At 45.5% G+C, this 27,522-nt stretch overlaps 2 protein-coding genes across 7 annotated transcripts in view; one reads left to right on the top strand and one right to left on the bottom strand.

Annotated features, from left to right (window-relative positions):
- LOC116580553 (thyroid receptor-interacting protein 11-like) overlaps positions 1 to 27,522 on the top strand; it is a 302,056-nt gene that overhangs the window by 243,238 nt on the left and 31,296 nt on the right. The gene's annotated exons all lie outside the window — the stretch shown is intronic.
- Positions 1 to 27,522, bottom strand: part of ARHGAP17 (Rho GTPase activating protein 17) — an 83,639-nt gene that overhangs the window by 27,305 nt on the left and 28,812 nt on the right. For all 6 annotated transcript variants that reach the window (XR_004281696.1, XM_032326915.1, XM_032326916.1 and 3 more), the window contains exons 2-10: positions 22,328 to 22,367; positions 19,065 to 19,169; positions 13,533 to 13,606; positions 12,538 to 12,649; positions 12,204 to 12,280; positions 8,818 to 8,929; positions 5,232 to 5,300; positions 4,991 to 5,072; positions 105 to 232 (exon numbers count right to left, since the gene is read on the bottom strand). Coding sequence is in view for 5 of the 6 variants with exons in the window: in XM_032326915.1 (XP_032182806.1) it covers positions 105 to 232; positions 4,991 to 5,072; positions 5,232 to 5,300; positions 8,818 to 8,929; positions 12,204 to 12,280; positions 12,538 to 12,649; positions 13,533 to 13,606; positions 19,065 to 19,169; positions 22,328 to 22,367 (799 nt within the window). In the remaining variant the exon portion in view is untranslated. The remainder of the gene's footprint in view (positions 1 to 104; positions 233 to 4,990; positions 5,073 to 5,231; positions 5,301 to 8,817; positions 8,930 to 12,203; positions 12,281 to 12,537; positions 12,650 to 13,532; positions 13,607 to 19,064; positions 19,170 to 22,327; positions 22,368 to 27,522) is intronic.

Below are 27,522 nucleotides of genomic sequence, written 5' to 3'. Positions count from 1 at the left end.
GTGCAGGGTCCCCGTTTAAATTGTGGGCCACGGCAACCGAAGCTGGAAAGCCGTCAGTCCATGCAGCTAGGTAGCGGCAGGCAGGGCCGCTGAGCACCGCTCACCTCCTCCTTCATGCCCGTCTCCAGGAGCAGCATGACGCAGGCTTCGATGGGCAGAGCAATCTCACGGCCGCTCCGCTTCAGGTGTTCCTCCAAGGGCGTCCCAAAGGCTGGCTTTTCCGCCCACTTATCTAGAGCAGCAAACCGTCCAGTAAGACACTCAGCGATCTCACGGCATCAGTGGGGAATTTTTTTTTTCTCCCCAAACCACCAAAGGGGAATTTTTTTTTTTTTTTCTTAGCAGACTGGTAATTGAGGCTTGGGAAAAGGGGAAGCATCTGTTCTGTTTGCTTTGGTTATTTACCATGTACTAGAACAAGAACAGGTCCCCGGCTGGGGGGTTACTTTCAGAACAGAGCCCTGAACGCCCTCCAGGGGGAGCTGCTGAGCAGAAGGCGCGAGGGGGCTCCTGCACGGGACAGGTGGGCTGCCTGGCGCTAACCCGAGGATTCGTCCGAGCAGACGGATTTCACTGGAAGGAAATTTACTCTCACCATGCAAAGCAGCACTGGCTTTCTATCTCGAGGACAAGAAACTGACTCCTTCAATGTGAAAGAGGAAATAACTTCTTAAGATTTTAAACACAAGCCAAGCGTCGTCACACGGGACCGGAAGACGGCCGATGTGAACTCATATTAAACGCGATGTGTCCCGGGCATGCAGGGCCTCCGAGTGCCATCGCCCCAGCCAGGTCCCGAACATTCCGAGTAGGAAACCACGCGGTATCTGCAGCCCCAAAGCAGCTGAGGCAGAAGCCTGCGTCAGCAGTAAAGCGATCGTTTCTATTATTTGGGGGTCACATACTCTGCTTCATTCCACAAGAGGTGTGAGGCAGCTTAGCAGGAGTACGCACAGTAGAGCAGTGAAACAGAAACAAGAATTTTGTGAATGGACATATTCCCTTAGAACGAGAGGCGTTTTGACGGGGTTTGGCCCACCGGTGGGTACGTACGGATCCCCCGCGGCCTGAGACGCACGCAGACGCAGAAGAGGGGAAACCAGCCCGTGGAGACTATTTCGCTGAGCAACACTTAGTTCCTTCTAGAGATGGGAAGGGTGCGCGTCCTTCTCGGCACCGTTAATGGACAACTGTCATGCAGCCACTTTGCTGTTCGAACCTTGGGTTCAAAGCAGGCAGTAGGACGCTGATGTGCCCCTTACCCTCAGCTACGGGGAAGAGCGGGGACAGGCCCCATCACGTGATCCGCACACAGGGGAAGGAAGAGGAGGGAACCCCCATGTCCATGAACCCAAGAGCTTTTACAAGGTTAAAATTGATGGAAAGAGCAAGTGGGCTCCAGGTGGAAGAGGGGTGAGGCCAAGGGCGGTGGGTGTCCTCCTCATCTCTGGTCCTGGCCCCAGCCCTGGTAGCAAGAGCATCTGGGGGTCTGGCCCTTCTCAAAGGACAGAACTCTGTGACATTCCTCTCAGAGGCCAGTCCTTTCCCTGCACACTTTGTCCCTTTTAACTAAATGATTCTCAACACAAGCAGAAAATGGCTATGAGGCCCCTCCCCTGGGGGGGAATATCAGAGCCCCCAGGGCAGTTTTGCAAATGGCACCTGCCACCGCTGCCACAGCACACCTGACCCCATTCTCCGAACACCTGCTGGAACTTTCTGGGAAACACTCTACAGTGTGCCCCACCCCCAACCTTGGTGTAACACTGGCAGAGGGAGGACATGAGAACGAGTTACCTAGACAACTCTTGAGCCAAACTGCCCGAAGGGGCTGGCCTCTCCAACAGTGGACATCCCACATTCCCAGAGACTCCCCACCCTTCTAACTGGGAAGACAAGACGAGATACACATGTAAACATACAACAGTCATTAAAAAGACAAGACATGTTTGCTAAGTCATGGCCAGAAAACAGTACAGTACAGATCAGGGTCGCAGATGCGGGTGCCCACAGAGGCCAGTGAGGCCCCCAAGGTGCTGAGTCAGGCTGGGGGCATAGGGTCCACTGAAAGGCAGCCCTGAACACCCCCTTAGTGCCCGATGACCCGTGTCACCAGACTTCCAGGACTTTCAAGAGAAGCCAGAAATTGTTATGTGAAGGTGTCTGGTGTTTAAATGATGGCAAAATTTTTTGAAAAATTAGATACAGCGGTTTGTGACTTCTGGTGCAGACCACAGACACTAGAACGACTTGGGAGACAAGGTGTTTGCTGTTGGCTTCAAGACAGGGAGCTGGGGCTCTGAATGAAACAGACCAGGAAGAAGGGCTGAGAAAAGACCAGGGATCTTGAGTCTCAGAATTTACATTTGATTCCATAGCTCTTGCTCAAAGTGACAAGGGCCCAGAGAAGGGGGGAACGGTGTGAGCAGAGCGGACGGCCCAGTAGAGGGCAGAAAAGACGGACCCCAGCTACAGGTTATGGAGAAGGAAGGACAAGATGGCTCCAAGGTCAAGCCTGCATGGTTTGAAGGGAGGTGGCACCCAGGAGACACAGAGGAGAAAAAGACAGCTGGTTTGGGGGGAAGAATCAGCTTGCTTTCTGGGATGCATTGGAGTTTTTGGGGACAGCTAGAGGACTCTCAGAGGGAACCAGCACTGAGATGGCTATGAGGGTGAAGACACGGGGGACGTGAGGGCTGTCATCAGGAGGGAACTCTGGGGACAAAGGGATGAGGAAGGGACATACAGAGAGAGCCCTAACAATGGAAGACACAATCAGGTGCAATGAGGGGCACACGTTCCATCAAGGGAGAGACAGCCCAAGCCACAGCAGATGCCAGAATCCAACAATTAAGAGCCTGGTCCACTGGGAACTGCCGTATTTTTTACTCTTAATAGAAGGGTACCTGGGAGTAGAAGCAAGACTGCACAGTGTGAAGGGCTGGCTGGTGGAAACGAGACATTCAGAGAGCCTACCAGAAGAACAGAATAGGATGAGACTGTACAGGGCACGGTGTTGTGGACAGGCAGGTACCAAGTTGGGTTGGCTGACAGTGCGTGTGAGATTGGGGTACACAGGGGTACAGTGCTGTGGGGTCAAGGTGGTTTTTTTCCTACTGTAAGGATGCTCTGAGTCTTTCTGAAAACAGAAGAAGAAAAAGAGGAAGATAGGAACTAAGACAATAGGGAGATGGAGGACAAGCAGAAGTGGAAGGGGTTGGATCCCAAGGCTTGGCAACCTTGGAGAGAAAGACGGATCATGTTTCCTTTGTTGGGTTTCTGCCCTGCACACCTGCTCCTTGTTCACTCTCAGCCTCCCCCTGCCGTCTTCCTGTTCCCTGTCACTTCCTCACATACTTCTCTAGGGAAAACAGACTTGGGGGGAAAAATTGTTTAAAAAAAAAAAAAAAAAAACTTGGGGAAAAAAATCGTTAAAAAAAAAAAAGGTTACAGGGTGCCTGGGTGGCTCAGTCAGTTAAGCATCTGCATTCAGCTCAGGTTTTGATCTCAGGGTCCTGGGACTGAGCCCCGCATTGGGCTCCCTGCTCAGCGGAGAGTCAGCTTCTCCTTCTCCCTCTGCCCCTCTCCCCTCTCATGCTCTCTCTCTCTCTTAAATAAATCAATAAAGTCTTTTGGCGGGGGGGGGAGTCCTGCTCATTAAACCCAATCTTCTCTTTTTTAATGCTTGTTAGTCAGCTCCAAACCAGACTTTAATGCATTCAAAGGCTAAGATGATGATGGTTCCTATTCTGTCCTACACAGAACCAGGCACAGGGTAGGTAATCCCATAGATACACGCTCTTGGCATTTGGAACTTCGCTAGAGCCCGCCCCTTGCAAGGCTGAATGTTTGCCAGCAGCTTCACTCCTTTGCACTGCAACTCAACCTCATCATCCCCCAACAAGGATATTAGATCACTTAGGAAAGCAAGGGCAGCTCATCCTAGGAAGAGTCAATCAGATGCATTTACTCAAGATGGCTGAAGGCCTGACTATGCAGGTGGTCAAGATAGAATTTTCGAATTCTGTCATCTAAAACCTTTCAGGCACAAAGCCAGAAACTCTGGGGACCCTCCTCAAACTAGGAGAAGGGACAGCCTTGAGGATGCCAGTGAGTGTGCACACCCCCAACACAAACATCCCACCCATACACCTGCTGACTCGCTTCCCAGATCACGGAGTCACCACACTCAGCATCTGGCTTGATACTCTTCAGCTCAAGACCAAAGGTTCTGCATGGGGAACCTAAGCTCCCAACGTGTGGTCTATGCAAGCAAGATAGTACGAGATAGCCAAAGAAGACAGGGCACCTTCTGCCTCACCTGTGTCTAATGATCTCTGCTGGGAGACACTCTGATGGCAAATCAGAGAATTAAGAGTCAAAAGCTTTAATGTGCAGGTAAAACTAAGCATCAGGAGAAAGCTCAGTCCACTCATGACTTGTGTGGGTGAAGTCGGCTGAGAGCCTGAGTACAGTGGGCAGGAAGTGAGTGCTAAGAACCAGAGCCTTGTGGGGTCACAAGGAAGAGGGGGAAGGAGCGGTCATGGCCTGATGATTCAGTGACGCCGATGATGGGCTCCCAAGTACTGGCTTCTAAAATTCCTTCCAGAAGGTCCACAGTATCTTCCCCAGAATGTATGCTCTTGGAATCACAGGGTCAGAATTGAACCCAAGGGACTGAATAACGGACTTGGAAGAGGGTAAGACCGGAAGACCCATGCAGGCAGCCATCCCCAAAGGGTCCAGCTTTCTCTTCAACTAAAGATGTCAGAACCGCTGCGAATGTCCCATTAGTAGGTTAATCTAGGTTTGGAAGAAATTAGAGAATGTGGCGAGGAAAGATGAAATTATGCTGGGAGATAGTACTCTCCTAGGCAGAGAGGCGTTACCCAGAGGAGAGGCATGCAAAGGAGTCACGGGGAAGAAGAACAGAGGCGAAGTGGCAGAGGCTTAGGAAAGGGGGCATCAGCCAGCACGCAGGTTACATTACCTTGATGGGCTCGCATTTCGGGAAGGGCCTTTTCTAAGACTGCTAATGCTTTTCTATGGTAATCTGCTTGGGCTTCTAATAACTGAGAACAGACCCACATTCAAAAACAAAAGTAACGTTAGCATCGGATGGACACACACACAATGGCTGAGCAAAACCAAAAATGAAATCTTTTGCAAAAAAAGCTAAAATGACTCAATTTTTACAATGCTTTCATATTTCGGCAAGGCGAGGTACTTACCGTAACAAAGAATTTGCCATACTCCCCTTCTTTGGCCATAAAGTTGTACATGTCTGCAGCAAGTTGATCCTGGTGAGTGGAAGGGAAGACAGGTCACTGAAGAAAATGGCATCTGGGAATTAGTATTCATGGACTCTTAGAGCAAAATGTCACAGAATAATCCATGGATTAAATGTCCATCAACTGGTGGGGCACCTGGATGGCTCAGCTGGTTAAACATTGGCCTTCAGGTCAGGTTATGATCCTGGGTCCTGGGATCGAGCCCTGTGTAGGGCTCTCTGCTCAGTGGGGAATCTGCTTCTCCCTCTTCCTCTGCCCCTCCCCCCACTCATGCTTGCTCTCTCTCTCAAATAAATAAATAAAATCTTAAAAAAACAAATGTCCATCAACTGGGATGACAAAAAAATAAATAAATAAGGAAGTTTATTAGAGGAATGATAGGGGAGGATCTCCAAGATATATGACTAATAGTCCCTATCAAGAAGTGAAGTATAGAGCATTATGTTTGCTATGTTGCCATCTGCGTAAAAATAGGAGAGAAAGAAATGTTATATTTTTACTGCCACATGTGTATAAAATAAATATATAAATAAAAACTTGAAAAATGAATTAAGAAAAAAAGAAAAGGAAGAGGAAAGGCCTGGCATAAGTGGAGATCAGTAGCGTATGGAAAGACTAGAGTATCTGCGTTTTACATGGGGCTCTGGGTCTAGGAAAGTAAAAACATTACCCTGGATTTTGTAAACGCATATCTGCCTTCACGAGGCTCCAAAGTTTGAGTTTACTGTATGTGTGGTCCAGGGATCCTCAAACTGAGAAAATTATTTAAGAATGGCCTCAAGTGGCACCTAGGTGGCTCAGTCGGTTAACTCTCTGATTTCAGCTCAGACCATGATCTCGGGGTCCCAGGACTGAGCCCTGCATTGGGCTCCCAGTTTGGCGGGGAGTCTGCTTTTCCCTCTCGCCCTGCCCCTCCCCCTGCTCATTTTCTCTCCTTCTCTCAAATAAATAAATAAAAATCTTAAAAAAGAAAAGATCTCAAACTGGTAACACTCTCTAAGGAGAATCACTGCCAATACCTAAGGGTCCCACAAAGTCTTAAAATGAGCTCACAATACAAAATTGCAAAACACATGATACAAAATTGCAAAACACAGGAGGCAACAATCCACCATGAAGCAAAAGCCCACCATTCTCACAGAAGAAACAGAATTACCAAAGACTGTTAAGTATATATAAAATGATTAAACATTAAAAAAAGAAATAAGCACTGTCAAATAAATAAAATCTTTAAAAAAAAATAAAAGAAAGAAGCAGCAAAAACAATAATCCACCATCAAAGAAGGCTGACTTTGAAGAATTAGAACTGAAAAACACAGTAAATGAAAGTCAAAACTCGATGTGAATTTATATATAATAAGTAGATTATATTATAAGTATATTAGTAGATAAGACCTAGCTAAAGAGAAAATTATAAGTAGATAATTATAAGTAGATATATTTTTATATATAATTATAAGTAGATAAGACCTAGCTAAAGAGAAAATCAGTGAAAAAAAGAACTTAAATCTCGGGAAATTACCCAGAAGTTAGCATAAAGAGTGACAAACTATTTTCACCATTTGAAATGAGAAGGTATGGCATGGAAGTTGAGAGAAGACACATCAGCCCATAACACACCAGTTCAGACTCCTGAGACGTCTGCCAAATCTATGTCCACTAAGTACCCGATAGCTGAGATCCAGGTTAGACCGGATCTGAGGAAAGCTATGTAATTACATTAGTGAAGTTACGACTTTCCTGAACAAGAATTAAGTCACTATGAGACTATTTTCTCAGCAGCATTTATCTGAATATCATCTTTTTAAATGCAAAGGCTATGTATGACATGACTTTGTGAGTTCAGTTTTAATTCCTATCCACTATATTACTTTAAACAAGTCATTTTACTGCAGTTAACTGACCTTTTTTTTTTTTTTTTTTGGAAATTTTATTTATTTATTTATTTGATAGAGATCACAGGCAAGCAGAGAGGCAGGCGGGGAGAGGGGGAGCAGACTCCCTGCTGAGCAGAGAGCCCAATGTAGGAATCAATCCCAGGACTCTGAGATCATGACTTGAGCCGAAGGCAGAGGCTTAACCCACTGAGCCACCCAGGCGCCTCTGCAGTTAACTGATCTTAAAGTTCACTATCTTGAAGAATGAATTATAGTATGACCTAAACAAACTAAAGTATTATAGTCCTAACACTATCTGAAAGAAGACTCCATTTTCAGAAAATGATGAATAATAAAAAGGAAGAAAAACGCAGATCTTAAGATTCATCAAAGCCTGTTTCTTTACCACCTCAAATAACATTTAGAATAAAGAGCTCTCTTCATAGATAGATGTAGTCACTTAACCATCTAATCTGGAATTTATTTTAGGAGATAAAAAATTATATTTCTCCCCATTACAAACCAATTGTCCTAGCAACATTTAAAAATAATCCTTTCCTTCTCTGTGGATATATGATGTATGATGACCCCCTTTACTATATATTCAATTGTTTAAAATAATAGCACGGATTCTAAAAAACCTATGCTATTCCACAGATTATTTTTGTGGCTCTTGTGCTTTTTTTTTTTTTCCTTGTTGTGCATTTTTTTTTAAAGATTTTATTTTGGGGGGTACCTGGGTGGCTCAGTCCATTGAGTGTTTGACTCTTGGATTCGACTTAGGTCATGATCTCAGGGTGGTGAGATAGAGTCCTACAAAGGGCTCTGTGCTCAGTGGGGAGTCTGTCTGAGATTCCTCTCTCCCTCCACCTCTGCTCCTCTCCTGGCTAGTGTTCTCGTGCTCTCTCTCTCTATGTATAAATAAATAAATAGATAGATAGATAGATAGATAGATAGATAAATAAATAAAATCTTAAAAAACAAAGTTAAAAATGTATTTTTAAATAATCTCTACACTCAGTGTGGGGCTCAAATTCACAACCTCAAGACTGGGATCACACACTCCACTGACTGAACCAGCCAGGTACCCCTGTTGTGCACTGTTTTAATTGGTGTAACTTTATATGTTTTGCTATGGTTTTCTCCCACCCATTTTTTTTTTACCTATTCTTTATTTTAAATAAGCTCATATATTTTTGTTATTTTAAAAAATATCCTACTCAAATTTATTTTATTTTTTAAAAAATTTTTAAAGATTTTATTTAAAATAAAGAGAGAGAGGGAGAGAGAGCATAAGTGCAGTGGGGAGGGGCGGAGAGAGAAGCAGGATCTCTGCTGAGCAGGGAGCCTGATGCGGGGTTTGATCCCAAGATTCTGGGATCATGACCTAAGCCAGAGACAGATGCTTAACCAACTGAGCCACCCAGGCACCCCCGCTTCAATTATTTTTGAAAAAGTTTTATTCTCATTATAAAGTAACTCAGGGTCTTAGAAAATAAAGAAGAAACTAAAACCCACCTTTCCTATCATGCAGAGTATTCTGATAGGACTTGTGTGAAACACTAAATAATCTGCAGTATTTACCCTTTCCTCTGTCATTTGCAAGAACCAGGCTGATGCAACTATTATTTATCAGGGAAGTCTCGCACCTTGCACAGTTCTACTTTATTTCCAGCTTCATCCATCTCTTCCTTTAGGGTATCTATTTTTGACGGAAGCCCCTGGAAGTTGGTTCCTGAAGATTTGTGAGCCTGGTTCCACCTGCAAAACATGGGGCAACCAGCATCTGAAAAGCAGCTGCACATTCTCAACCTTGTAGAATCAGGGCCCTCAGGGAGACAGATTTTCTCCAAAACATACAGCATACATCGGATGCCAGCCTCTCTTGAGCTTATCCTCCAGGAATGGAAGCAAGCATGACAGGACTCTTGCAAAGCTATCTGTTCGGAGTATAATCTACCACATCTTGTCTCATACATGCCCCACTGCTGGAAATCATGTCACAAAACCCCTTTCTGGTGGTGTCGAATCATGGCATCCTTGCAGTGAAACACCCTTGCACTTTCCTGCTTTGACCTGGAATGTTCCTGTGCCACTGGGAGTCAGTCCTCCTCTTGAGCTCCTATGACTCTTCCTGCTACCATCCTCAGCTGTGATTATTGCCAGTATGTAAAACCCAGAACTTCAGTCAAGCAGCTAGCAATTCATAGGTAGCAAAACACTTGTAGAATAAAAGACAGTTCTTAGAATTAATATACTACAGACCACATTTTCAACAAATCTGAACTGTAATGTGGCATATTTGCATTTACTTTACAGTAGGTGAGAAGCATTGAAAAAAGGAAGAATTATACCATAGCAAGAGTAGGCAAGTGCAGGGGGAACAGTAATCTAAAACAATCTCTGCGTGGCTTTCAAGTACGCTTTGACCTTCTGTTTGAGTCTGGATTATGTGTGCTGTTCTGGAAAGTGCCAGCAATTTCAATGTAAACATGGATATTATAGAGATGAAAACCCATGCTAGCAATTCAACAAGCTTTCCAGCTGCTGCTCTGTGGCCCCCACCCCACCCCAACAGTATGCTCTGCCTTCTCTCCAGCTCCGGACGTGAGGCACTTCCCCACAGTGGAGCTTCGGCGAGTATGCCAAGCTCAGCTTGGTGAGGCTGTATAGTGAGTGCACAGAGCCTGGACTCTGGAGTCAGACATGCTCAATTCTGAAGCCTGGCTCTCCTGCCACTAGCTGTGTGACCTTGGGCAATGCCTTAACCTCTCTGTGCCTCAGTAAACTGATCTATAACACGAAGACAGCCAACACCGTCTGCCTTGCAGAACCATCATAACGAATCAGGGAGAGAGCAAATACATATACATATGCATGCATATGTGTGTGCAGATTATATCTGTCATATAACAGATTGCTGCTTAGAAAATAAGCAGCAAGTAATCATTAGCTAGGATCATTTTCCTCCAGGGAAGAGCCACAGGAAGAAGTAAAGAAATTCCACTATTTCTCTGATACCTGCTTTGATTGGTTAAGTGGACAAGACCATGAATGCAGATCAAGAATCTGTGTTGAAATCCCCTCCAGGATTCATGTACCATATGTGTGAAGCTTCTAGCAGATAAGCATCTATAATGTCACTCAACCAACTCTAGTGAAGGAGTTTTCACAGCCTCATTTAATTAACCATTAGAACATGCTTCCTTATCTGGAGAAAAAAAAAAAATTCAACCTCAGGGTGGCCTCCACTCCCAGTCCTGGCCCAGATGTTTCTAATCACAGGTGTCCATGTGACAAGGAGACAAGACAGTGGACTTTAAGCCAGGGACCTAGCTCAGACGTTTATCTTCTCTGAGGCATGAAGCAAGTCATGTGTACTCTGTGCAGGTCCCTCCCTGACCGATAAAAGAAGTGTCTTTTCAAGAGGAGGGGTGTTACCTAACCCACTGACCCCTGTTCCCTCTCCTATCCTGAGGGGCCTTGGCACTTGTACCTAGCATGGAGTCTGACACAGTAAGCACCCAACTGAGATCTGTCGAAAACATGAATGAGCAGAATGATAGGAACTGGTGGAAGAATTAAGTGAGCTGACAGACCATGCACAGAGCTCAGGGCTTCACACGTGGCAAGTGTCCAGCAAGTGGTGGCAATTATTTTTACCATGATCATTACTTTTTATGAGCTCGATGTTTCTTAAATCAGGACAAGTGATTTGTACATTGAATGGAGTGGTGTTTCTCCCCCTAACCCGTCCCTCAAAAAAGTAGATATTAAATCAGTGGTGCATTGAAACTCAGTGGTATTTTAGAAACGAGGAAAGGTTGCCTTGTAGAATTGCTACCCATGTACTAAATCTGCAATAAAAAAACATGTCCCAGGTAGAAGCTCAGGAAATGATGGTTGTCTCTCCGTACATCTGCCAAAGAGAAATAATCGTATGCACTTCACAGGACTGCAATGTGAATGCGGTTACCAAATAAGTAAGTTACAGAGATGAAGAGCACAGCATAGGCAGTACAGCCGAGAAAATTGTAGTAACACTGTGCAGGGACAGATGGGGGCGACACTTACGGTGGTCAACACTGAGCAACATATATAACTGTCGAATCAATGTTGTGCACCTAATACAACATTGTGTGCCAATTATTCTTCAATAACAACAACAACAAAAGTAAACAAAAACAGAGAGCTAACAAAGCCACTTTTTGTTTAAATAAAGTTTTATTGGGAGACAGCCACATTTTCATTTACTTATGATCCAGAGCTGTTCCCTACACTATAACAGCGTAGGAACAATAACTGTGAGAGGGACCACATGGGTTGCAAAGCTGAAAATACTTTACAGAAAGTTTAGCAACCTTTGTGATAAAGTCCTAGAAAGGACAGGGCCGGGGTGGCTCCCTCCATTATTTCCCACTCTCATACGAGAAGAAAGCCACGTAAGTCACTGATACAAATGCCCTCGTGGACAGAGCTAGGCTGGAGTCCTGCCACGAGGCTCTGCAGATCGCCATCAGGCATCAACTCACAAGTCAGCAGCCCTCTGGGATGGTTACTTAGTTCTATGGGAGTTCCTCCCTTTTGAGAGCAGCGTTTGATCCTGAAAGTATCATAACTACACGGAGTCTGGACAAGGCAGGACCCTCAGAACTGCTAGGATCACAGATCTGTTTATTCCTACGGTTCTCTATCCAAGCAACGAACAGTCGTAAAACAGCCTGCCACTGGTCCCTCTCCCCCTAAAACATTTACTTACTCTTTTTTCCTTTTTTTTCCCCCCTGTCTCTTTTTACTGCTGATTCACAAAGAACAGGACGTTCTAACATCATCCCCATTGCCATGCTTGGGAGAATAAGCCCTAAAAAGCAGGTGGAAGTGGGTATGATTTGGTCTACAGGTCGAGTGCATGAATCTGGAAACCTGCATCTTGTCCACCAACTGGCCTTTCTCTCATCTGTGTTGGGGACGAGCTGGTTGCTGAGGGAGGGACAATAATCCTGCATTACTGGTTATTTTTACAGCTCTACCTTACCTGGCTCTGACCGAATCCCAGTCTAACACCAATTTAGCGAGCTGTTTCCTCTGTTTTTGGATGTTGGGAATCTCCACCTAGGAAGAACATACCACATATCGAATGGGATAAGCTTCGGGGTTTTAAACTTAACATCTGAAAGGGCGATACTTGTTTACTTCTATTTTTCTTGTAGGCATAGGATTTTGTACCCTCAATTTATTCCCCTTACTTCCAAAAAGAAACGTATATCAATGCCACTGGTTACTGTTAAAATCATAGACACAAGCAAACCATTCACCACGCAGCCCACGCTTGTCTCAGCTTTTCTGTGCCTCCCGGCAAAAGCACCCACCTCTGCTATGCTGCACAGAGGCTCCACAATCTCTCTCTCAACAAAGACTTCATGCTGTGTAAGTTCTAGAGCCAGCTGATTCTCGGCATCACCACACGTCTCCAGCATCTTCCTTTAAAAACACAAGACACCCCCACAAGCATCAGGCACCTCATTACTTTATTGGGCCAGTTCTGCTCTCTACATGATGGGAATGCATTAGGGGGCCACGCCGTAGAACCTCAAAAACATTATATGCTTTGGGCATTGCCTAAAATGTGAGTCTACAGATTTATGCTTTAGGATGAAAAAGACTGTTAACACATGTATGTTATCAAATGTGTCTTATGCCTCTACGGAATTGATAACTATGTTGCATGGTTGACATTTCATCTGTTATCGTACAAAATATTAAATTTAGGTAGCCAAAGAATCTGTTTTTTTTTTTAATTTTTCTATTTTTTTAAACATTTTATTTATTTATTTGAGAGAAAGAGCAGAAGACAGAGAGCATGAGCGGGGAAGGGGGCAGAAGGAGAAGCAGACTCCCCGCTGAGCAGGGAGCCTGATGTGAGGCTTGATCCCAGGACTCTGGGATCGTGACCTGGGCCGAAGGCAGACGCTTAACCGGCTGAGCCACCAAGGTGTCCCCTAGGAAGTGACTTAAGGACCAGAAGGGACTGGTCAGAGTCTGTAAACTTGAGTCAACAGCTGGAACAGGAAAGAGATCCGTTCTTTACACCCAAGGTCAGGGAAATAAATATGGACCCTATCGATCACTTTTGCTTTGCAGCCCTTTCAATCTGTCTCCAGCCCTGCTCCTACTAAATGGAAGATTCTCTACCATCCCAGTGGCCCGGACCCCACTTTTTCCCCACAGACACTGCACTGTTCTCCTGGTGGATGAGCCACACCGTCACGCTCATAGTCCCCCTGTCACACAGATGGCTGCCCCCGCTCATCCCCGCTGACCCACGGGGCTCCGGGCTCTCTCCCTGAAAGCAGCCGACTCTTACCCCAGCAGAGACTCTTCCAGTTGAGTTGATGCTTCTTGCATGTTCTGAGCGAGAGCGGTCAGCGGGAGTTTTTTCTGGAAGGCAGAAGACAATGTGTTGGTTTCACTATTATTGACACCCGCTCTCGATGACCTGCTTCAGGTCACCCTTCAGTAATCTCTCCTCCAGGTAAACCGCACAGGTAAGAGACAGCCTGTCTGCATTCAGGTTCTGGTCTCGAAGGCAGAAGCTATGTGAGCTCTATGTCTGTGTCCTCATGCCTGGGTGATACAGAGGCGTGGTAACAACGCAGGTGTCCTAGGGCTGTCCGTCTATGGAGATGTTCAATGTTAAGTGCCCAGCACGCGGTAAGTACTCAGCATGAGCTGACTGCTAGTATTGTTGTGGTTGCTGTTAACTGTCATTTTTAATGAATCAAGTGCATATTGTGTCCCAGATACTGGGAACAGAAGACACAGACTTTGCTCTCTGATGATCATAACAAATACGTAAAATAAAATGCTCAATTTCAAAAACTTTTGCTAAAATATTCATTATTTCTTTATTTATTTATTAATTTTGAGAGAGAGAGAAAGCGGGGAGGAGCAGAGGGAGAGGGAGAGTCTTAAGCAGACTCCATGCTGAGCCCGACACAGGGCTCGATCTCACGACCCTGAGATCATGACCTGAGCCAAAACCAACAGTTGGTCATTTAGACAACATTGCCACCTAGGCGCCCTGAGAATACTCATTCTTAAACTGGCTCTTAATTTGGCTGCAATCATAATGAAATAGCTTTCAGTTAAATATCTAAAAATATCTGGCTCAATATCTGAAAGAGGTTTTTTTAAGGTATTTAAGCCCAAAGCCTATTAGTGATTCATTGTTCAGCTGGAAATGACCATAAGGATCTTCTAATTAATGTTCTAATTGTCCAGCCAAGGGACCTGAAGCCCGGGGAAGTCAGGTGGACTGGCCAGGCACCTTGGTGAGGGGGCCACAGAGCCAGAACCCCATGCCCATGGCCTGAGCCCTGGGTCAGGGCCTTGCCACCACTGGCTGATGGCTCATCTCAGAATATGGGTCGAAGGGGCCTGGAAAGTACCAGGGGCTGGCGGTAACACAATCTGCTAACAAAAAAACCCATGTTCAGTGCTGCAGGGCTCCACGCAGCTTTGCCTCCCCAGGATAAAGGGCCCTCATGGCAAAGACGCAGGGTCCATCCTGCCATGGTACTGTTGAGCCTTGACCTGTCACATGTCACCTGCCTTCCCTGCTTTCAGAGGGCTCCATGCAATATACTTGCACCACATTTGCTTGCATTGTAGAAAATGTCTCTGGAGGGTGCTGGTCATTCCAGAGAGGGCAGCAGGGTGCCTGGGGAACAGGACTGGGACAGAACTCGCTTTATCTTCTTCTGTACATAGTGGATTTTCACCATGTAAATATGGTGAGATATACTATATATAAATATTTATTTATTTTATATTATTTATTTATATTATTTATTTCATTATATTTTATTTATTTATACTATTTATACTAAATACTATTTATACTAAATATACTATAAATATACTATTCAAAACAGTATTTGAAATGCCAAGATAAACAACAACAACTGTATTTACCCATCTCTTGTCTTCTCAAGTTGTTTTCAAGTAAGTAAATAGCAGGCCTCACCTGCCCCACAATGAGACATTCCCAGATTCTACACTTCCAGACCAGGAAGATAGGAGAAAACGGGCAGTGTGCCTTGAACATGGTGAGCGTAATTCAGACATGTTCATAATGCTGCCTGCCTTTTTCTTTCTTTTTAAGATTTATTCATTTTATTTGAGAGAGAGATTGAGCATGCAGGCAGGGGTGGGGAGGGACAGAAGGAGAGGGAGGGGGTAAGAGGATCTCAAGCAGACTCTGTGCTGAGCACGGAGCCCAACGTGGGGCCTGATCCCATGACCCCGAGACCATGACCTGAGCGAAAACCAAGAGCTGGACGCACAGCACTACACGCAGGCACCTCAGTAATGCTGACTTTCTGAGGGAATTTAAATCTAGGATAAATGCAATAATCAGGAGAAATATACTTTGTGCCACTCCGGAGCTCTGGACAAAAAAAAAAAAAAAAAAAATCATAAAAAGAGGGAATCTACTTTGCAAGTATCAGAGAGCCTTGTGGTTTGCAGGCTCTGACCCAAAAGCTGCGACAATCCTGTTTCCTGATGTATACAAATAAGGACACTGCGCTTACTTAACCCTGGTCTCCTTGATGAAGATGCTATCGACCACGGCCACGCTCCTCCACGATCACAGCTGAGCACTGCTGAGGCATGGACAGCTTTTTGATCACCAGGGAGTCATTTAAAAAGTTCTAAAGTCATAATTCATAAAATGTGTGCCAAGTGCACAAAAAGCAGTCACTCCAGGTCTCACAGGACGCACAACATGAGCTCTGCCGTGTCCAGGTCTTAGACTGAGAAGACCACCGCCTCTGAGTCTTGTCTCTTCACACACATGCGAGCCTCTGAGAGGCTCCTCCTGTGTATTCTAGGGCCCTAGAGGCTGCTGCTGTTTTCTCCACATTGTATGACCTCTGTGGTTACCTATCTTCTATCGTTTCTATGGTGACTGCTCCTCCCACATGCACAGTGTAGACAGCCTCAGAGCTCTGTCTTTGGCTCTTCTGTCTGAGGCTGGAAAAGGAAGCCTCTGGCATTAGGTTTTAGAAATGAGGGTCGGGTACCTTTGTCCGTTGCCTAGCATATGCCCATCGCCTGCCACTCATTGCCCTCCTTTATTGCGGGGCTACCACCTCCTCCAGGAAGCCTCACCTGGCTACCTCTCTCGTCCCGTGATGCCCCATTCTTGGTCCTCCCATGAAACCCTGTGCACACTTTGTTACACATGTCATTTTATAATGATTGTGTCTCTCCGCACCGGCTGTGAGCACCTTTAAGGTGGAAACTACCTCTTCTTCATTTTCTGTCTCTAGCACTTGTATACTGTAGGCATTTGATCAATACTTGTTTGTTTGTTTTTAGGGAGTATATGGGACACCCAGGTTGAATCTTCAAGCAGTCAGAGGGAACGACCAGACACAACAACATGAAGGACAAGGCACACACTACGAGTGGGAGGAAGCAGGAGACACCGGGACTGTCAGGGGGAAGGGGGTCAGATTATGAAGGGCTTGTCATGCTGAAGGGCTTGTCATGCTGAAGAGCTTGGACTATTAATCCCACCAACGGGAAGCAGCCAGCGCCCCCTTGAAAGAGGCGCCATGGGCATTAGGGGCCACTTCCGGTGTGGAATTATCCCTCCGGAATGCAGGGATGCAGAATGTTTGGCATCTTGGTCCCCTCCCTCCAAACACAGTAGCGTCCCCCAGTTCCTACAGCAACCCAAAGTGTCTCGACATTTTTCCAAATCTCCCCAGGAGTGTACTTGTGGTCCCTCTTGAGAACCATGAAGCTAAGATTTTTTTCTTTTTCCCCCCAGGCAGGAAGATGACATTTCAGAACATTCTGGTGATCTGGCTGGAGATAGGCTGGAAAACAAGGGAACCAGAGGCAGGAACTGAAGCTGAGGGAATGACCTCACTGTCCAGGTGAGAGGTAATTAGGTTTTGCTTTAAGGCAAAGGTGGCAGAGATGGGAGTGGAGGTGAGGAATTCAAAAGATATTCCCAATCACAGGACTTGCTGATCAACCAGCTATGGGAGGGTGAGGATAAAAGGAAAGGGAACCTAAAGTAACCCCACAGTTTCTGGCTTGCATAATAGGGTGGGTGGAACTCGAGAGTCAACACAGAAGGAAGAACTGGTCACGCACGCTGAAACAGACATCTGGGGAAGGAAGTGTTTTTGCTTGGTTGAGATGGTTTAGAAGTCGCTGGCATAAACACACCAGCCAGAAGCCATGAGAACAGAGGAGGTGGCCCAAGGAATGTGGCTGGGGGAATCAGGAGGAGGACAGAGCCTTAGGGTACCGTGTGAAAGGATCGGTAGAACAGAAGCCATGGCAAGAGGAGAGGAGCCGTGGGGACAGGACCAGGGGAGCTGGCTCTGGTTCTGTGGGACTGGACCTGCAGCAGGCATTCCTACGATCGTGGGTGTGCGCAAAGTTCCACTCGCTGGTCTATACCTACTGCAGCCAAGCAAGTATTGCACATGAGAGGAATAACCCTGTTGTCTCGATGTCCCATAGACGTCTGTAGGAAAAACCTAAGGGTGACACAGATCACCCGCATGCCAGTTCTTCCTTTTGAGACATCCGGTGACAGAGAAAACACTGCGGCAAATCACAGCTTCCCAGGATGCCCCTGAAACTATCGCCTTAATGGTATATGGGCTGCAAGGGTTAGTATATGCAGCTGAGCCTGGATCTCGTAAACCCAAGGACGCGACGGCCCCATGACCACTGCTGCTGGTGGCACAGGAGGAAATGGATGGACACATTCGACGGTTCTCCTGGAGTTTGGCCCTCTTCCTCTCTACGACAGCATCCTGACTTCTCTTAGGGATTCACCTGGGGCTCAATAAAGCCTCTGAGCTGGAAGTGGCTCTAGGGCTGGGCCCCAATTAGCTTAAGCCAACCAGCACACCCCATCTCCTCTCCAACCTCACCCCTGCCCACAGTAACCACGGTGGAATGGGAATGTTCGGGAACGGGAAATAGGGCTCAATATGGACCGATGCAATGGGAGGTGGTTTCTACCTGCCAAGGACCTGGGAAAAGAAGATTTCCCACTCTATTAAGAAAACTACTGAAGCACGCTTTCTATTCCTGCCAGACATGCACAGGGAAGCAAGGAGCTCATGGAAGCTGCTGGTGGCCAACCTGTGAGGAGGAGCCCATGTAGGGATAAAGCAGACACTGAAGAAGACAGAAGGGACAGAAGGAAAGAAAGTAGGGTTCTGGTCAAACCACTGAAATGCTAGCCCAAGTTTTACCTCAAGTCCACCCCAGCTTTTGGACGTTTCAGTTAGTAAGCCAATAAATTGTGTCCATTTTCCAAGTCCATTTAAGACAGGCTTTCAGCTTTTTTGCCATCAAAGCATTCCTAACAGACATCTGTCTTATCAATGACAAATGGCTCACTAAGTCTTTAAAAGCACCTGGAAAAAATTCAGCGTGAGCAGGGCTTTTGGCTCAGCAATGTCTTTTTTTTTTTTTTTTTTTTTAAAGATTTTATTTATTCATTTGACACACAGAGATCACAAGTAGGCAGAGAGGCAGGCAGAGAGAGAGGAGGAAGCAGGCTTCCTACTGAGCAGAGAGCCCGATGCGGGGCTCAATCCCAGGACCCTGAAATCATGACCTGAGCCGAAGGCAGAGGCTTTAACCCACTGAGCCACCCAGGCACCCCTGATTCAGCAACATCTTAAGCACAAAGGAATGTTCTGGTCAGGCAGGTGGCATGAGAGTAAATGGCAATACAAGGTATAAATCAGCAAGGCAACACTGCTGCTCCTGAGGAAAACCAACGGGCCGCAGCGTGCAAAGCCTCACAGAGACACAAGGCCCATGGCCACGAGTCACATCTGCTACTCACATATCTCCTCTCAGCGTCGGTGCCATGCTGGCCCTGGAAACATGCCATCAGACGCTTGTGCGAATGGTGACACATTGACCGAACCGTGTCCAAGCGCCGCTCGATCTGACAAAACAGAGACAAATGAGCCATTTGAAGGGGCTGAAGAACACACGCAGCCTCTTCGTCCGTGGCGCCGGCACTCAGGCAGGAAAAGCATCCCATGGTCTAAGTGCTCAGCTCTTGGGTAGACGTGGAAATGGTTCCTATTCACTTATACCAGTGGTTCTCACTACTGATATTTGGGGCCAAATAATTCCGGGTGTGGGAGGGGTTTCCATCTCTCAAGGGCTAAGGTCTGCACGCGGGGAGGGAGCGGAATCTGGACCAAAACCATCAGAAAGAGTGGTGGCAGCCCAGTTATACACCACAGCGCCCACAAAGCCCGGGCTCCAGCCTGCGGGGATGCAGGTGCACACCTCAGGCCCAGCCCCACTGCCAAGCGGAAACAACCACAGGGACATTCAGAAGCGAACCCCCGCAGATGGCGACTATGCCTTCCAGGCACAGGACATCAGGCTCAGGGACCAGAATCAAAGTTCTGCAATTTCCACGCAAGGTCAGTGTCTTCAAAATGGCTCCTTATGGGGTTTAGGATGGGTATTTGGCTTTGTTTTTGTTTTGTTTTGAATAAACCTCTAAAGCAGAAGGGACAGCCAACAGTAAGAAATACTGACTAAGGGGATCCACGCATCACGATTTAGCTTCCCAAAATATTATTGCTGGGATATGGCTGTTTATGGCAAAGAGAGCTGCTTTTCACGGGAAGGAATGCCAAAAATGTGTATTCTGATGACTCATTAAGACCAAGTGCAGGCCCTTAGGGATGCTTTCTATTTTAAAGAAAAATCAACAAATTCAAAACAGAATGCATTTTTACCCTACAATGTTTTACCCAGTGATATGGTTCTGTGTTTCTTCCTTGAAGGTCCTCACTGCCCCAGCAGCTTTTCTTCAGAGCCAAGGCCCGACCATCAGGACCCTGATCTGGCAGTCATATAAGGAGCAGATGCCACATCACCTCCCCCTGATCTTATAATGACCAGATTTTAAAACACTGGAAAAATAATACACACTCTTTATTTGCCTAGAAAACAGGCAAAATCAAAACCAAAACCAAACAAGAGCATCCCATCATTTGGTTTTGATTCTGACTGCCACGAGAAAACTGTCAAGTTCACAGGGACGGGGGCCTCAGTGTCTTTTGTTCAGGGACTTCTCCCGAGTGCCCGGAATGCTACCTGGTTCGCAAATATAAGGTGTTCATTTAATTTCTGTTGAAAGGACAAGTATGTGTCATGTCCCTGGGCAAGGCAGTAGAAAAACAACAGTAAATAAGTTGAGGTTCTCACCCTCCTGGGATTCACAGCCTCCCAGGGAATTGCCACATGAGCAAAAGAGCAAAATGAACTTACGAGTGAAGAACAAGAGGCAAAATAGAGCCTCTTGAACTGATCTAAGAGGCAGGGGGACACAGAGCAAATTCAGGGAAGTTTCACCCCAGAAACAAACAAATCTCTGTGGCTTGGGATCTATCCCTCCTGCTTTCCTGTTTAACCCATTAACTCCTGCTAATAACCTTATGGGGTGGATATAGCCATTATCTTCATTTTAGAGAAGTGGAAACTGGGGCACAAGGAGGTTCAATAAATCTCTGAGGCCACAGAGCGAGACAAGGGCAGACCTGGGTAGGAAGGTTCCACGCTTTTACCCATTTCTCTCTTTCTTTATAGTCAAAGAAGGGGGAAACCATCTGTAGCAATGATGGCAGATGTGGAGTAAGTATCCGTGTCATGAAATGAGGTGTTCCTAGAAACTGGCACACTCTTGGGTCCCCAGTGGATGTTCGGGCAAAGAGACAAGCGCAGATGGTTGCCGCCTGCCTCCTATGGGAACTCTGCCATCCTTGAACTGCCTGAGAGGCCCTTTGGCTGCATCTTGGGGCTTCAAGGATTCAATGAGATTGTGTGTTTACTGATGCGGGATGTGGGAGACAGAACATAGACATGAAAACCCAGTCAAGTTAAAGGTTAACTAATACCAAACAACATTGCTGGAAGTCTGAAAATGAAGTTGAAATACATGTTACCATGTATTTAAGCCAGCGAGGAAATATTATTACGAACATGATTATCTAATAAATCTGGGTGGGGAAAAAACCATTCTAATCCTTAATAAAAACTTCTGTCCTTTAAAAAAAAAAGTGGGGGGGGAATGGGTGCTCCTAAAATCTTGTACCTGTGGCTGGCTGTCATAATTGAGAAGGATGTTCTGACACGGGGTGGTACAAGCCACATTCTTCTAAACTATGCCAGCTCCTTCTCTCCCTAGGGAGAGAGGGAGAGTCACCTGGGAGCAGATCTTTGGTCTTCTGAGGTCAAGTGCACACACCTACTGTGGGTTATGGAAATGACACGAGCAAGGAGGCTTCAGAGAAACCTCAGTGCAGGAGGGGCTCTGTCCTTCCCAGTGTGCTCTGGGGTGGGCAGGGGAGAGAGGGGGGCTGAGGTGAAGCGAAGGCATGTGTATAAAGGGTCCCAGGCCTTCTGGGAGAAACTCTGAGCGAGCCCGAGTTCAGGAAGCCTGTTGAGAGATGAAGTGCAGGAGCCCTGACTGAAGTCCCCACAGGAAACGCCCTCCCTATGGAGAGGAAAGGACACCCAGGTGGGTGGCAGAGCACCTCAGGGCCTCAGAGCAGTTCTGCCAGATCTGGTCACTGTCACTGAGACTCTAAGTCCCTCGGGACCCAGTTCAGCCCAGAACTGGGGAACAACAGCGTGAAAGGGAAGGAGAAGTGGAAACTCTAGGTTGGAGCCAGTGGGGCCCTCCGCCACAGCTGGTGGGGCCTGTCCCATCTAGGACACTATCCCAGCAGCAAACAACAGTCCCTCCGCCTGCCCAGGACCCGTGACCAGGCTGCAGTGCCAGTGAACTGGCCCATATACCCCAGCCCAACACCTGGCACTAGAAAGCAGGACTAGCCCCATCTGAACTTCAAAACATGACACCAAGGTTTCAGATCCCTTTTCCATCACCATGCAGCCCAACTGCTCTTTTTAAGGATCCGAAACACACTGATCAATTTTACTTTATTCTGTTTCGTCGGAGAATACACACGTACACACGTACGTCCATCCATCCATCCACTTCCATTCTCACCTATGAGATTTGGTTTGGTTTGGTTTTCCTCTTTAAACAAAGCACTGAGAAAGATTTTTTATTACCTGTAATAGATCTTCACTGAGGACCTCTGTTTTCTCAGCTCTGTAGGGGGGAAAAAAATCAAAAGTTCAGAGTTAGAAATCCAGAAATGCAAAGCAACTCAGGAAATTCAGTAATAATCATCCTGGAGCTTAAAACCAAACAGGCAGGAATGAATGATAACGTGGGGAGAAATTCCACCGATGTTTACATCAGAGGGAAGAAAACCAAAGTCCGCAGAGAATGGCAACCCCAAACAAGAGCCACGGATCGAGACCAGTGGCTCCCCTACGTGGGCTGTACAGAATCCCGGGCAGGGGGTCGGGGGGAGTGTGCTGACATAACATGCCAGTTTCCAGGTCCCAACTCTATTCTAATTTAGCAGGTCCAGGACAAGATCCTGCTGCATTCTGAAGAAGCCCCTCCTGACCAGAATTCCATGGCCCCAGACCCACAGACCACCCTTTGGGAAAAGCCTGCTTAGAGAAGCTTAAACTTCATTTCTTAAAATGATCATTTCTGAGTTTCACGGCCTTACTGAAACAGGTTTGTCACAAATCCAGGAACAAGGATTCAACAATACCCACTCAAGATGGTAACATCTGAGCATTCTCTCTTTCCAGTATCTCATTTCGCCTTTAAAAAGAAACCATATTTTCAGCTTTCCTCCACCTACGCCTTTCAGCTACCATTAACTACATTAACCCCATAGATCTTTCCGGAAAAGCCGACTGGCCGCCCCACAATCAGCATAGGGGCATTCAGAGCGGCTTGAGCCTCGGTTGCCAGATTACAGTACTTTTTTTTTTCAAGTTTTTTTTGTTTGTTTTTTTGTTTTGTTTTGTTTTGTTTTGTTTTGTTTTAATATATTTGACACAGAGGGAGAGAGGGCACAAGTAGGGGAGCAGCAGGCAGATGGAGACAAAGAAGCACGGTCCTCGCTGAGCAGGAAGCCCGATGCGGGGCTCAATCCCAGGACCCTGGGATCATGACCTAAGCTGAAGGCAGAGGCTTAACAGACGGAGCCCCCCAAGCACCTCGATCGCTGTACTTTCTTAAGAAGACTTTCCTCTGCAGTCCAAAAGGACAGCGCCTTTGCTGTACATAAACCCAGAATGACAGCAATCGAGGTGCCCTGTTGAGACTTCTGGTTTAAACAGTGATTGAAGCCAAGTCGATGAACATCCCTACCTAACTCCCGTTGAAATGCACAAGGAAACTTTTAAAGGGAAAAGAAAAAGTCTGTTTCAGCCCTGAATGTGGGGTTCGATCGCAGAGTTGGGCAAAGGGGAAGGAAGAACATCAATGAACCAGAATTCTGAAGCCTTTTAATAAGATTTACTGCAGAATGGAAGGCTGCATGACCTTCCCCGTGAACGAATCTAATGTAAGAGAAGGAAAAGCCGTTTGGCCAGAAAGTGGATGGGACCCCCTGAGACTGACCTCAAAACACTGCTAAAGCTTAGTTCAGGACAAGTCAGCTGCTTGAGGTATGGTGGTGCACACCTCCAGCCCACGCTTGGACGATGGCAGATCAAGTAAAAGCTGGCACTGCTACAAAGGATTCCAAGACCAGTTGTCGCTGCAGTGCCCTAGTTAACACAGAGATGCCAACAGCAGTGGCTCCCACACTAGTTCCTGTAGGAAACCAGAACTCTGGGCTCCCAGGTTACCTGAACCTGGGACACCAGAACTCAGATACCTCCCAGGTCCACAGGAGCAGAGCCTGGAGATGAGGTCAAAGCCCCGACTTTCAAAGGAGGCCAACTTTCAACTCTATGAACAAGTTCTGCAAGCAGCGGGCCAAATTATGCCATCCCAGACCTTGCTTGGCATGCATGGTGCCAGGCATTGCGGAAACGCCAAACATAAGTAAGCATGCCAGTTAGGGAAGTGGGGCAGGGCCCCAGCTGACTAGGAGCTCAAGCAACCAGCCTCAAAAAGAACCCTGATGGCCAGCCTCGCAGGGACATACCTGGCACGAGACCACCATAGCTTAACCATGACTCCTGTTCTCCAATAGCCTTGTCCCTCCTCTAGCAAAATAGCAGCACTAGATTGTATAACTTTGGCCTCATCTTCTCTGGCCAGGACCTCGTATGCCTGGGATAGAACTGTGAAACCTCCTCCTTCTGTAAGTGTAAGTATACACAGACCAAAGTCCCCAAGGCCTATTGAAACATTCAGAGTTCAAAAGAAGAGATTCAGAACCAGTAAGTCCTTTGATGAGATAAAATTATTTAAAAAATATAACAGAAGAAGAGGAAAACTTAATTTTAAAGTCCCAATGTGGACCATTAGCAGGTATGAGAAAGTTACTAATAGCTGAGAACCAACTGTATGCATCTTTTCCCAGCAAGTTGTTTAGTGACCTCACACTGGTAATTTGAAATGAAAAATCAAACACAATACAAACAAATGCAAACAATACAAATTAGGGCTTTTGTTGGGGGGGGTTGTCAAACACCTATGAGCACAGCACCAAAACAGCCACAAAGAAAATACAGCAAACGTAAAAATGAACCAAGTATTAACTTCAAGAAAAAACAAAAAGTCCATCAGAAAGAGTCATAGTACACTACTATGCTTAGCTGCAAATAATTGATTATATATAATAATGTAAATATCAAACAGTAGTGTATCCAAAAATTGTTAATATAACTGTATTGGAAGGATAAGGGAAGAGAAGTGAGAAAAAAGTCACATAAGAGCACGAAACCCTCGTCGGCATGACAGTAAGCCAGTAAGTAATAACCAAAACTTCATAACTTGAAAGATAGCAGTTTACATATTTGTCTATAAATGTATATATGAGTAAATGCCAGAATAAACAGAAATTTGAAAATAGTTTCCTCTGGGGCTGAGGACTCTCACCTGGGAGAATGAGATTAGTAGAGAGAGAACCCACTGTGGTAAGTCTTTTACCATTACTTGACTTTTTAAACTACCTGTATAGATAGTTTCAAATTTAAAAAAATAATATATTAGTTACATTTTTCAGGAACATGCTTGATAGGGTTTCAAGCGATGCGTAACTTCAAGTGATGCATAACTCTAACTTAAAATAATGGGTCCAATGGCTAATCTGCACAAAAGCATACAGAGTGTCCAGACTATAAGACAAATTTGTATATTTAATGTCCTTCTTTTCAAATTAACAACCAAGCCCTTTGCTTTAAATTCAGAGTTACTTTACCAAAAAAGCTATTTGGAGGTGGAGCTACACATGGAACATATAATAAGAAAATGTTAACATCTTGCTTAAAAATAAATTTATCCTATGTTTCCTGCCCCTGTGGATACTCTATATTACATTGATAAAATTAGTTTTATTTATTTTTAATTAAAAAAATTTTTTTTAAGATTTTATTTATTTATTTGACAGAAAGAGAGAGCACAAGCGGGGAGAGCAGCAGGCAGAGGGAGAGGGAGAAGCAAGCCCCCGTGCTGAGCAGGGGCCCCATACGGAACTCAGTCCCAGGATCTTGGGATCATGACCTGAGTCAAAGGCAGATGCTTAACACAGCTACCCAGGCACTGTGATAAAATTAATTTGAGAGAGAAATCCAATTTCTCTAAAGACGTGCTTATTTGAGAAAGAGAACACAGATGTATGCGCAGGGGGAGGGCAGAGGGAGAGGGAGAGAATCTCAAGCAGACTCCCCACTGAGCGTGGGGTTCGATCTCATGATCTGAGCCCAAAACAAGAGGATGCTTAACCGACTAAGCCACCCAGGCATCCCCCAAATGTATCTTGTTAACCAGATTTTTTTTAAATTCACTGAAATTATTAAAAATTACCTATTATCAGAAATGATTACTGAGCTTTATCAGCCTTGCTGACTTATCATTGACAAATAAAACTATACTTGTGTATATTATATATATATATTTAAAGTATATAATGTGACAATTCAGCTTGCATATATATTGTGAAATGATAACCCTAATCAGATTAATGAACATATCCATCACCTTCCACAGTTCCCTTTTTTGTAACAGTAATGTGAGAATGCTTAAGATCTACTCTCTTAGCAATTTTTAAGTATATAATATAGTATTACTATAATCCCCAGAGCTTATTCTTTTCATTTCATTTAATTTATTTATTTATTTGACAGAGAGAGAAAAAGAGATCACAAGCAGGCAGAAAGGTACGTATAGGGGGAGGGGGAAGCAGGCTCCCCACCAAGCAGAGAGCCCGATGTGGGGGGCTCAATCCCAGGACCCTGAGATCATGACCTCAGCCAAAGGCAGAGGCTTGACCCACTGAGCCACCCAGATGTGCCCCGCCCCCCCGAGCTTATTCTTTTTATAAGTGAAGGCTTGTATCCCTTGACCAGCATCTTCCCATCCTTTTGCCCCTGGTGACTATCATTCTACGCTGTTTTATAGATGTGACCTTTTTTTTTAGATTCTACATTAGTGAGATCATACAGGATTCATCTTTCTCTGTCTGGCTTATTTTGGTTAACACAATATCCTTCAGGTTCATTCATGTTGTTGCAAATGGCAGAATTTCCTTCTTTCTCATGGCTGAATAATATTCCTGTGTGTGTGTGTGTGTGTGTGTGTGTGTGTGTGTGTGTGTGATGTATGTGTGTACATACCATAGACATAGACACATATATGTATGTATCACACTCACACCCCCTACATCTTCTTTATCCATCCGTCAACCGACACTTAGGTTGTTTCCATACCTTAGTTGTTGTGAATAACACTGCGGTGAATATAGGAGTGCAGGTATCTTTTGAGATGCTGACTTCATTTTCTTCAGATACATACTCAGCAAGTGGGTTTGCTGCATCATATGGTAGCTCTATTTTAAATTTTCTGTGGAACCTCTATACTGTTTTCCATGAGGACTGTGTTCTCATCAAAGTACACCTGGGTCCCAATTTCTCCATATTGTCACCAACATTTGCTATCTCTCGCCTCTTTTATAACAGCCATTCTTACAGGTAGGAGGTGATATCTCATTACGGTTTTGATTTGCGCTCCCCTGATTATTAGTGATGTTCAGCACCTATGCATGTACCTGTCAGCCACATGTATTTCTTCTTTGGAAAAATGTCTAGTTAGGTCTTTTGCCCATTTTTAAACCAGGTCATTTGGTTTTGTTTTGTTTTTTTAACCACTGAGTTGTATGAATTCATTATGTACTTTGGGTATTAGCCCCATATCTATAATTTGCAAATATATTTTCCCATTCTGC

Source organism: Mustela erminea, chromosome 20 (assembly GCF_009829155.1).
Source record: "Mustela erminea isolate mMusErm1 chromosome 20, mMusErm1.Pri, whole genome shotgun sequence".
NCBI classification, from domain to species: Eukaryota; Metazoa; Chordata; class Mammalia; order Carnivora; family Mustelidae; genus Mustela; species Mustela erminea.
The sequence above is the reverse complement of the archived record's forward strand: the minus strand, read 5'-3'. Positions and strand labels throughout refer to the sequence as shown.